This window comes from Bombina bombina, chromosome 6, assembly GCF_027579735.1.
Source record: "Bombina bombina isolate aBomBom1 chromosome 6, aBomBom1.pri, whole genome shotgun sequence".
NCBI classification, from domain to species: Eukaryota; Metazoa; Chordata; class Amphibia; order Anura; family Bombinatoridae; genus Bombina; species Bombina bombina.
Genome location: NC_069504.1, coordinates 783,467,898 through 783,480,312, shown reverse-complemented (window position 1 = coordinate 783,480,312; position 12,415 = coordinate 783,467,898). Strand labels below are relative to the sequence as shown.

The 12,415-nt window shown below is 40.2% G+C and overlaps 1 protein-coding gene across 1 annotated transcript in view; it reads right to left on the bottom strand.

Annotated features, from left to right (window-relative positions):
* The window catches only part of LOC128663662 (epoxide hydrolase 3-like), an 80,360-nt gene that overhangs the window by 49,008 nt on the left and 18,937 nt on the right, over nt 1-12,415 (bottom strand). The window contains 1 exon segment of the mRNA XM_053718098.1: nt 10,254-10,411. Coding sequence (XP_053574073.1) covers nt 10,254-10,411 — 158 coding nt within the window.

Here is a 12,415-nt window from a genome sequence, read left to right as displayed (position 1 = left end):
GACTCTCAGGGCCGTCGCCAGACCAAAAGGAAGGGCCACAAACTGGAAGTGTTTGTCCAGAAATGCAAATCTTAGGAGCCTGAAGTGGTCCCTGTGGATTGGCACATGAAGGTAGGCGTCCAAGTCTATAGTCGTCATGAACTGTCCCTCTTGAACTAGCGGCAGAATAGATCTTGATCGTTTCCATTTTGAACGATGGAACATTCAGAAACTTGTTTAAACATTTTAGGTCCAGAATTGGGTGGAACGTGCCCTCCTTCTTTGGAACCACAAAAAGGTTGGAATAGTACCCTAGACACCTCTCTGCTAGGGGTACTAGTACGATAACCCCGAGAGAGGCGAGATCCCTCACATACTCGAGAAAGGTCTCTCTCTTCTCTGGTCTTGAAGGCAGGTTTGACAGGAGGAATCTGCCCTCGGGCGGATGGGATCTGAACCCTATCCTGTAACCCTGAGAGACTACCTCTAGAACCCAAGTGTCCTGAACGTCCTGCAACCATGCGTCTGATAATAGAGATAATCTGCCCTCTACGTGATCTGGAGACCGGTCGGGGGGCCGCCCCTTCATGCCGATTTCATCTCGGCGGGCTTCTTGCTCTGCTTAGACTTGTTCCAAGATTGAGCCGGCTTCCAAGATCCCTTGGACTGGTCCACTTTTGCGGCGGGTTGCTGGTGCTGGGCCTTATCCACACAAAAGGGACAAAAAGTAGATTCTTTAGGCTTAGCCTTCTTATCCTGCAGTAGGAAAGCTCCCTTGCCTCCCGTAACCGTGGATATAATCTAATCCAATCCTGAACCAAACAGGATCTTTCCTTGAAAAGGCAGGGACAACAGCCTCGACCTTAGAGGTCATGTCCGCAGACCAAGATTTTAGCCACAGAGCCCTGCGTGCTAAAACAGAAAAAACCTGACACCTTAGCATTCAGGCGAATAATTTGCATATTGGCATCACAGATGAAAGAATTAGCGATCTTCAGCGCCTTAATCTTCTCCTGTATCTCGTCGATGGATGTCTCCCCCTCAACCATTTCACACAGAGATTCACACCAATATGTCGCAGCTCCACCTCCTGCCACAATGGCCGCTGCTGGCTGAAAAACAAACCCTGTGTGCTGAAACATCTTTCTCAACATTTTATCCATGGGCTCTTTAAATGACGAACTATCCTTGAGGGGAATAGTCATCCGCTTCGCGAGCGTAGAGATAGCCCCATCCACCTTAGGGAAGGTCCCCCACAGCTCAAGCTGAGAGTCCGGAATGGGGAACAGTTTTTTAAAAGAAGAAGGAGAAAAGGAAGAATCTAATTGCTCCCATTCGTTCTTAATAATATAAGCCATCTTAACGGGAACTGGGAAAGACTGAGGTACTACCCTTTCCTCGTATACCTTGTCAAGCTTAGGAATCGCAGGTTCCTCTGGTATCTTAGGTTCCGGAACCTCCAGAGTAGCAAGCACCTGCCAAAGCAGAAAGCGCAAATTCTCCATCCTAAATCTATAACCAGGCTCCTCTGCCGCCGGAGGTTTAGATGACACGGACTCTGACCCAGAAAGGGCCTCCTCTGAAGAATCGGAGTGGGCCTCATCATCGCATAGAGCCTCTGGATCTTTCATCTGCGAGGACAAACCCGGGGCCGGGCTGCTATGATAAACCCTACGCTTGTGCTTAGCAGAACGTGGTAAGGCATGGATCACTTTCGAAACCGCCAATTCCAGTTGGTCCGCAAAGTCTGACGGCCAATGAATCTCTCCCGAAGGAGTAACGGTTGGACCCCGGGGCGCTGCATGTGCAATCGGAGATGAATGTAGGGAACGCACCTCCCGGGACGAAGAGCCCTCAGAAGTGGACGGCTCAGTAGTACTAGACATCCGTTTACATTTAGATGTTGTAACTTTATCAAGGCATGTGGGAACATAGTTGAGCAGGCTGATTTACCAGAACCTCCTCACAATAAACACAGGAATGAGACTTTATTAAGGAAGGAGAGCCTTCCAACGTGTCAGAGTCCTCCATCGCTTGCGTGCTTGGGTTAGACTAACTTTGTTTATTAAAAAGGCACCTTTATACCACCATTGGTCGGGGCACTCACCACCTCCTCGGACCCGGACTACAGAAACCACTACGTCTCCTGCACCACAGATCAACAGAAAGGATAGATAGCCACACCCAGTCACATGGAATGCCTGGCAGGACCGCCCCTGCACTAGGGAAAACCGCGCCAAAAAAGGCTGCGCAAGTTTCCGCAATTAACCTGAAAGTTCCACACATTGCCAGAGCCTCATCTCGCACATTATGCAGCAATGACACAATAAATATCATGTAAACCCTCCCCTGTTCAATAATCCCCCCTTCCAGGAATATTAACCCTTGATTCTGTAAAGATAAAAAGGCGCCACACTGTGACCATGTCTTCTATGTTATCATTAATAATAAAAAAAATGAAACACTCTTACCAGAATCTACACCGTGGAACAGGAACACGGCCCTTCAAGTGTGACAGATTGGTAGCCTTGCTCCTGACATGGACTTAAGTGAAGAAAGCAGGCAGCGAAACTCGTCAACGCTGATTGCTTATGGAGTTGTTATTATGAGTCGGGATGGTTTCGCAGAAAAACTCTCCCTGCATCTCTGCACTCTAACTTTCGCCCAGGCTCTCACTGAGAGGCTGACAGGACTACTTAAAACTCCAGTCCCACTTGCGAAGAGTACTACCCTCCATAAGAGACTACTCCGAAACTCCGGCACTCCTCTGCCATCCTCCTGTGACGAAAGGCAAATAATGACTGGGGGATGAGGGAAGTGGGGGAGGTATTTAAGCCTTTGGCTGGGGTGTCTTTGCCTCCTCCTGGTGCCCAGGTTCTTAATTCCCAACAGTAATGAATGAAGCCGGGGACTCTCCTCCCCTTTAAAAGGAAATATCTACAAAAATGGAGCTTGAAAAATGCTGTAACTATTTTCTTTTTCTTTTTTTTAAAAGGGACAGTATAGTCAGAATTAAACGTTCATGATTAAGATAGGGCATGCAGTTTTAAACAACTTTCCAATTTATTTTTATCATCAAATTTGCTTTGTTCTCTTGGTATTCTTTGTTGAAAGCTAAATCTAGGTAGGCTCATATGCTAATTTCTAAGTCCTTGAAGGCCGCCTCTTAGCTCAGTGCATTTTGACAGTTTTTCACTGCTAGACAGCGATAGTTCATGTGTGCCATATAGATAACATTGTGCTGACTCAATGGAGTTATTTACGAGTCAGCACTGATGGACACTTATGAGTTACACATGCTGCAGGGTGTGCAGAGGGGAACATGTATTGCACCTCTGGACAACACATGAATAGTGATCCTGAACAGCACTATTCATGTTTCTCTCTGCATACCCTGCAGCATGTGTAACTCATAAGTGACCAGGAAAACATGGCCGAGGTGGCATCCCTAGCTCTAGCCATGACCCTCACAATATAACCACCCTTCATGGACACAATTACAGCATTTAAAATTGCCTACTATTAAAGGCTTTTTTTCCATGCTCACTACCCTCTTTCCCTCATTTTTGCATTGTACTTTATTTCTGTTCTCTTTCATTTAATGGACAAACGTACTCCGGTAATCAGCTTATAAAATTCCATTGTATTAAAGGCAGCTGCAGAAGCACCCTTTTAACCCCTTTACTCCGGGAATTGTTTTTTTTTTATTTATTTACCTATCAAAACTATATATTTTTTTGTAGAAAACCCAAGTTATTGATCTAGGTCCATTTTTCTTATATTTCATGCCACTGTTTTACCAACAAATGCGATCATATTAAATAAATTGTTAACTTTCTCACAAACTTTGGGTTTCTCACTGAATTATATAGATTTCACTTGTGCAGTCATAACACAAATGGTTGTAAAAGCTTCTCAGGGATACCCTTTGTTCAGAAATAGAAGACATGCATGGCTTTGACATTGCTTTTTGGTAATTAGAAGGCCGCTAATTGCAGCTGCTCACCACACTTCTATTATTCCTAGCAGTAAATGGGTTATTTATTTAGTGAAGGAGTTATTTAGTTAGCTAGCAAAGATAATATTATAGTAGTGGTGCTATTAACCTCGCACCAAATTGATCCCTACCTAAACCCTCCCAAACAGCTCTGCCAGTATGCAGTTTAAGGGCATTTATTTATTTACTTATTTTTGCGTTGTAGGGATCCCTCCTAAACCATACCACATCCCTAATCCCTCCCAAATAGCTCTCTAACTACCCCCCTCCACCTCTCAATAGTAGCAGCCATATTAGGTACTGGCAGCTTTTAACCAGTAACATTTTTTGGTTTGTTTATTAATTAAAAAGGTTTTCTGACAGACAGATTTCAACAAATTTCCACTTTACTTCTATTTTCAATTTTGCTTTATTCTCTTGGTAACCTTTATTGAGGGAGCAGAAATGCACTCCTGGGAGATAGCCGAACACATTGGTAAGCCAATGAAAAGAGGTATATATGTGCAGCCACCAATTAGCTGCGAGCTTTCAACTCCTGAGCATACCTAGGTATGCTTTTCAAAAAAGGATACCAAGAGGACAAAGCACATTAAATCTTAGAGCATGCAGTTTTAAACAACTTTCCAATTTACTTCTATCTCAGGGTTCTTCAAACCACTGGTCGCGACACCATGTTTACTGGGTCTTGAGCACCATTTGCACACCCCCCTCTCAAACAAAAGGCACACAGGTTTTAAAAGTGCGCTCGGGAATCAGCTGTATATGTATATATTCTTTAGGGTTTTTTGGGGGGGTTTGCATGCTAACCGCTGTCAATATTTATCACGGATATAAGTTAGAGAATGACATATCGTTTTCTTGGATTGAGGCATCTGCTGAGGACTGTAATCATTAAACATATTCTGTTTAACCAAGTGCAGTCCTGAAAAGAGGGGGCTGTATGACGTGGGATTTCTAGTAACACTGGGGCAGCTTACAAAAACACGAGAGGAGGTTCTCTGGTTTTTTAGTCCGCTGGTGCGACGCTGCTTCCTCCTCCTAATAAGCCCACATGCAGCCTCCTTAAAGGGACACAAAACCAACATTTTTTCTATTTCATGGTTCAGATAGAGAATGCAATTTTAAGCACATTTTTAATTTACTCCTATTATCACATTTTTATTCGTTCTCTTGCTATCTTTATTTGAAAAGGCAGGATTGTAAGCTACGAGCTGGCCCATCTTTGGTTCAACACCTAGGTGGCGCTTGCTGATTGGTGGCTACATTTAGCCACCAATCAGCAAGTGCTACCCAGAGTGCTGAACCAAAAATGCTTTTTGCCTGCATTATGGAGTGTGTTAATTTTGCTTACTCTGTTGCCGACCCTTATCTTGCACTCGCCACTGAAACTGTTGGATAAGGGGCTGATATTAGTGTCTGTGTGAGAAATGGTGCGTTTCTGTGTGTATGTCTTTCTGAGTGTGCAAATGTTTCTGTGTGTGACGCTGCTTCCTCCTCCATTTATGTATTTCTGTGTGTTTGCATGTGTGAAAGAATGTATGTGTGTGAGAGATGGTGTGTTTCTGTGTGTATGTTTTTCTGTGCGCGTAAGTGTGTTTGGTTGTTTCTATGTGTGTGAAAAGAGAAAAAGTGTGTGTGTGTGTGAGAGAGAATGTGCGCATACATTTTAGTCACTTTGCGAAAAATTGCAGCTCTCTTGTTGTATATTACTTTAGAAATTTTCCGATCAATCGTACAAATAGGGCCGCGAAGGTATGTAGTATCATTGCACTCATTGCAAAAGTTTGAAGAACCTTGCTCTATCTGAATCATGAAATAACATTTTGGGTTTCATGTCCATTTAAGGGGTTAAATGAGCCCATGCTTGCTCTCTCCCCATTCCCACAGGGAGGTTGATTTTGGCTGCAAGATAAAAAAAATCAGCTATTTCAAAAGACATAATAAAAAAAATGTAAAGGAACTATTTATAAACATTTAAATTATTATTATTGGTTATTTGTAGAGCGCCAACAGATTCCGCAGCGCTGAATTATTTATTTTAAATAATCTCAAGCACTCTATTTTACCATCTGGAGTGTATTTAATTGTTTACAAGTAGCTACTTTTATTTGTTACTTGTAGGGCTGCGCGATTAATCACGGATGCGGTTTTTAACGCAATTTTAGCCCCGCCCCCTTTGATATACAGGAGGGCTGCCCGCTTGCCATCAGTTGAGCAACAGTTATGAAAAAAGAATTAGATACGTTATTCCAATAAAAAAGGAAAAATACAAACACGCATAGCCTTCTGTTCGGTTTTATATAATGAACTATTATCAGCTACATGTCTGAGTATACTGTCCCTTTAACCCTTTTTAATACTTAAAGTGTCAGTAAACCTTAAAAATAATGTTATATAATTTTGCACATAGTGCAGAATTATATATTATATTAGCGCAAACATTATAAATCATAATTTCCCGTTTTAATTTTTTTTAAAAACTGCTGTTTTACAGACCCGCTCTCTGTGATCTTCTGAGCGGGTCTGTTTTTTTCAAACAGCGCATCGGGCCAGCTGTATAGTCACAGCCCGGCCCGACCGCGCCATAGCACTAAGTGCAGCTCGCTCCTGCCTATACAGCTGGCCCGATGCGCTGTTTGAAAAAAAACAGACCCCACTCAGAAGATCACAGAGAGCGGGGTCTGTAAAACATCAGTTTTTAAAAAAAGTTCAAAAAGGGGGAAATTATGATTTATAATGTTTGCGCTAATATAATGTTATATAATTCTGCACTATGTGCAGAATTATATAACATTATTTTTAAGGTTTACACGACACTTTAACTGCTGTTCTTTCAGACACATGATAGAAAATTAATGCATAATATGTCCTTTAATCTATGATATAACACTGTAATAATTTGTTTTTTCTTTATTTTGCTGTAAAATTACCTCTGAAAATGGGCTATTTTATCCTAGAATTAGGCTGGATCTTAAATTCTAGATTAACCCCTTGGCAGACCGAGGATGTGTCAGGCACGTCCTACGAAAAAAGTATAGTTAAGGACCATTGAGGCATTCCTGCAATACTGTTCCTGACCTGCCGGGCTTTTGAACGCTCTCACGAAGAGGTCACTTCCGGGTTTCGCTAAAACGTGGAGCCCGGCAATCAAGCAGAGCATCAGAAGCCATCGGGCAGGGCTTCTGATGCTCTGACAGTGGACTGAGTGCCATCGGTGGGTCGAAGCGACTTAGAAAAATATAATATAAATATATATATATATTATTTTTTTAAAATACACCATTTTTAATTTTAAAAAAAGTCCCATATAGCCCCCCTCCCCCATGTGGCTTCAAAGATGGTGCTGCCCAGTGCATCATGGGGCTTCTGGGGGTGTCCCTAGCCTGCCTCATCATAGGGGCAGGCTGAGGTCAGCCAAATCTGAGCTTGCCCCTATAATTACATTTATAATAATAAAAAAATCCTATTTGTCTGATCATGTCTAATTTAGTAAATATTTACACTGATCAGTGTGGATCTCCCTCCCTCTCCTCAACCTTGCATTTTTGCGGGGGAGAGAGAGATCTGTGTTTAGGAGAGAGATATAGTTAGTTATATTAGTTTAAAAATTGCGAGATCCAAAAGGTTCTTTTCAGCGCCATTAAACCCCTAGCTTGCCACTGATCACTATAAATCACTGGCTCTTGCACAGCAGCACTTTTTTGCTTTCTGTGCATTTTTTTAGGGGTTAATTTTTTTATTAATTATTTTGTGAGACCCAAAGTCTCTTTTCAGAGCCATTTAGCTAGTTTAAATTAGTTTTTGAAAAAAATTGTAAGTCCCAAAGGCCCTTTTCAGAGCCATTAACCTTAGCTTGCCAGTGATCACTATAAATCACTGGACTCTTGCACAAGAGCACTTTTTTGGGGTTCATTTTTTTTTAGTAATTTTTTTTGTGAGACCCAAAGGCTCGTTTCAGAGCCATTTATTTAAAAAGACCAGTAAACACAGTAGAATTTGCTTAATCAACAAATGCAAAGATAACAAGACAATACAAAAAGATTTACTCTGAATTTCAAATAAGTAAGTAGATTTTTTTCTAACAAATTTCAAAGTTATGTATATTTCCACTCCCCCTGTACCATGTGATAGCAATCAGCCAATCACAAATGCATATACGTATAGTCTGTGAATTCTTGCACATGCTCAGTAGGAGCTGGTAACTCAAAAAGTGTAAATATAAAAGATTGTGCACATTTTTTTTAAATGGAAGTAAATTTGGAAAGTTGTTTAAAATTACATGATGTATCTAAATAATGAAAATTTAATTTGACCTGAGTGTCCCTTTAAGTTACATTTTGTGATATTTTTTTGTATTTTTTTTCTCTGTGACAGATAAAAAATAAATCATGTCACAGAGATTATATAGTGCTGAGGAGGCATATGCCATCCTTGCGTCAGAGTCCAGATGGCCTCTATTGTCGGACTCAGACCCAATTTTGATCCTGCCATATGCTCAGATACATCATTAGATACAGTCTCAACTAATAGTGATGTATCTGTGGCTGCTACCCCCTCCTGCCAGAAGTAGATGTGTTGCTCCAGCAGCCATTGCTGCTGAAGGGTGGGTAATGCCTCATCACCAGAGGGACAGATAATCCCACCTTTACACAAATTCTGGAATCAATATGGATGTGGCAGGATTTAGGCCCCAACAGTTTATGGAGGTGTTTCTGGGCAATGATGTTTGGGGAACATTATCGCCCAAAACTAATTTATATGCCCATCAGTTCCATGCTGGCAAAGCCTGACTCATATTTGGCAAAGCAGCAATGGGCCCCCCCGTCGATGTGCCAGAATTTAAAAAATTCTGGGCATTGACTATGCTGGATGGGGAAATAATAAATAAACCCTCCATCCGGTCCATACTGGAGATGTAACCTCATCTGCTCTACCCCCATTTTCTCCCAGTGTATGTCGAGGAAAAGGTATGAATTAATTCTACATTTCATGCACTTCAGTGACAACAGCCTGTGCCCCTAGGGAGCATCCCCAGTTTGACAGGCTGTATAAAATCTGCCCCCTAATTACCCACTTTGCTGCCAGGTTTGCAGAGGCTTATACACCTGGAAGGAATAAATGTGTGGATGAATCCCTGGGTACTGGCACCTAAGATTGAGCCTAATAGGTAGAGGGGGGGGGGGCAGGGAGGTTGGAAGGTAAGGGGGGATACTACCCTGCAGAAAATATATAAAAAAAAATAAAAATTAAAAAAAACCTTTTATTTCTATAATGGCAGACTTTCTGCAAGTACTTAAGATGGGGGTGACCTTTGGGGGGTGGGGGAGGGAAGAGAGCTTTTTGAGAGGGGTCAGGGAGGGATCAGGGGGTGGGATGTGACAGGTGGGAGGCTGATCTCTACACTAAAGCTAAAATTAACCCTACAAGCTACCTAATTAACCCCTTCACTGCTGGGCATAATACACGTGTGGTGCACAGCGGTATTTAGCGACCTTCTAATTACCAAAATGTAATGGAAAAGCCATATATGTCTCCTATTTCTGAACAAAGGGTATCCCAGAGAAGCATTTACAACCATTTGTGCCATGATTGCACAAGCTGTTTGTAAATAATTTCAGTGAGAAAGTTTGTGAAAAAGTTAACAATTTTTTTTATTTGATCGCCTTTGGATGTGAAATGGTGGCATGAAATTTACCAAAATGGGCCTAGATCAATGCTTTGGGTTGTCCACTAAAAATATATATATATATCAGTGTTAGAATATAACTATCGCTAATTTTTAAGAAAAAGAAAAGGTTTGAAAATAGCAAAGTGCTACTTGTACTTATTGCCCTTTAACTTGCAAAAAAAACAAAGAACATGTAAACATTGGGTATTTCTAAATTCAGGACAAAATTTAGAAACTATTTAGCATGGGTGTTTTTTGGTGGTTGTAGATGTGTAACAGATTTTGTGGGTCAAAGTTAGAAAAGAGTGTGGTTTTTTTTCAATTTCATTTCATCATATTTTTTTTTTTTTTTTTTAATTATAGTAAAATTATATATGATGAAAAAAATGGGTATCTTTAGAAAGAAAAACAGTATATAATAGGTGTGGGTACAGGTAAACGAGTAAGAGGAAAATTACAGCTAAACACAAACACCACAGAAAAGTAAAAACAGTCCCGGTCCTTAACGGTAAAAAAAAAAAATTGAAAAATGGTCTGGTCACTAAGGGGTTAACTTGAAAAGTGATAACAAGCACACAACTAACAAACACATCCATTGCTAATGCTCACCCATTTCTAAGATCAGATCTTCTATGTCTTGCAACAAGGTCTCCATTTTATAATCACTAAGTTTAGATGGTGCATCAGAACTTCCAAATCCTCTTAAATCAACTGCAACTGTGCGGAACCCCAAAGAGAACTCATCCAGTTGGTATCTCCAAGAGTACCTGCATAAGGAAAGTGAACAGCTGATGAAGCAACATAATGTAATTCTATATACAAAAGAGACAGGGAGAAAACATATTCCGGATAAAGCAACAGATTTCCTCTGAGCCATCTTTCTTAAAGGGACACAACACTAAAATTGTTATCGTTAAAAAAGATAGATAATGCCTTTACTACCCATTCACCAGCTTTGCACAACCAACATTGTTATATAAATATACTTTATAACATTTAAACCTCTAAATTTCATGTCCGTGGAGTTGTGGCTGACACTGCACTAATTGGCTTAGGGGTGTCCAAACTTTGCTCTCCAGAGGTTTTGGAACTACATTTCCCATGATGCTCAGCTAGCTAAAATGCTGGCTGAGCATCAACGGAAATGTAGTTCCAAAACCTCTGGAGAGCAAAGTTTGGACACCCTAAATGCAAGTCAATAGATAATAAATAGTCATGTGATATGAGGGCCGTCAGAAGAGGCTTAGATACAAGGTAATCACAGAGGTTAAAAGCATATTAATATAAACATGTTGGCTGTGCAAAACTGGGGAATGGGTAATAAAGGGATTATCTATCTTTTTAAACCATAAACATTTTGGAGTAGACTGTCCCTTTAATATAGGTCTGAACCTGGTTATGTCTTACACATTTTTTTAATACTACTATTACAGTAAGAAAATACTTTTGGAGGGCACATTTTTTTAGTGGGCTATATATTTTTTGTAGTAGTGATCCCTTAGGTGCACGTGTCTGGCACACTATATGGCAGCAGTATTGCAAGAATGTTATTTACAAGAGCACTAAATGGCAGCACTAATTCCTGCAATGCAGTAGTTTCATAATAAATTTCATAATAAAAGTAAATTGAAAACTTTTTTTTTAAATTGTATACTAATTCTCAATCATGAAAGAAAAAAATTTGGGCTTCATATCCTTTCCTTTTAAGAGAAAAGTGTGTGACAAAGTGACAGCGTAGAGAGTGAAAAATACTGGTAAAGTAGCGCATTAGGGCGAGATACAATGAAGCAGAGGGAAGTGAAAACCATAAAAATAGAATCATTAAAGGGACAGTAAAGTCAAAATTAAACATTCACCATTCAGATAGAGCGCGCAATTTTAAACAACATTTCAATTTACTTCTGTTATCTATTTTGCTTTATTCTCTTGGTATCCTTTGTTGAAAAGCAAACCTTGATAGACTCAGGAACAGTTATGCACTACTTAGAGATATATGCTGATTTGTGGCTGCACACATATATGCCTCTTGTCATTGGCTCACCTCATGTGGCCACCTAGCTCCTAGTAGTGCATTGCTGCTCCTTCAACAAAGGATACCAAGGGAATGAAGCAAATTTGAAAAAAAGTAGCAAATTGGAACGTTTTTTTGTGATTTTACAACAAGGGTTGCCATGGTCATAAATCTATTTATCTAATAAAGCCAATTAGGAACAGGTATGTATCAGAGTAAGCCTTGAAAAGTCAACAGGGTTCATTTCAAGTTCTGAGAATTAGAAAATTAAGGAGGTAAATTAAATGAAAAGGGAACAAAATAAATAATGACAATATATTGTAAAGTTGTTTCATTGTGCATAATTTAACATTATATACAAAAAATCTCAAGGTGTTTACTGTCCCTTTATGGTGAGAAAAAAAAATGAGGAAGATAGTGATTGGCATCTTGGGAAGGCAACTTTTCTGCAAATCTGTCTAGTAACAGATAGGGAAGATACTGATGTAGTGATATAATTAGGATTTTGAGTATTAAAGGGATAAGAAACCCCAAATGTTCTTTGTGATTCAGGCAGAGCATAACATTTAAAAAAAAAAATGTTCTTGCAAAACTGGTGCCATATAGTGCTCTGGGAAATGGGCTGGCTCCTAAGCATATGTCCCTGCTTTTCAATAAAAGATACCAAGAGAACGATTTGATAATAACAGTAAATTAGAGAGTTGTTTAAAATCTCCTGCTCTATCTGAATCGTGAACAAAATGTTGGGTTTCATGTCCCT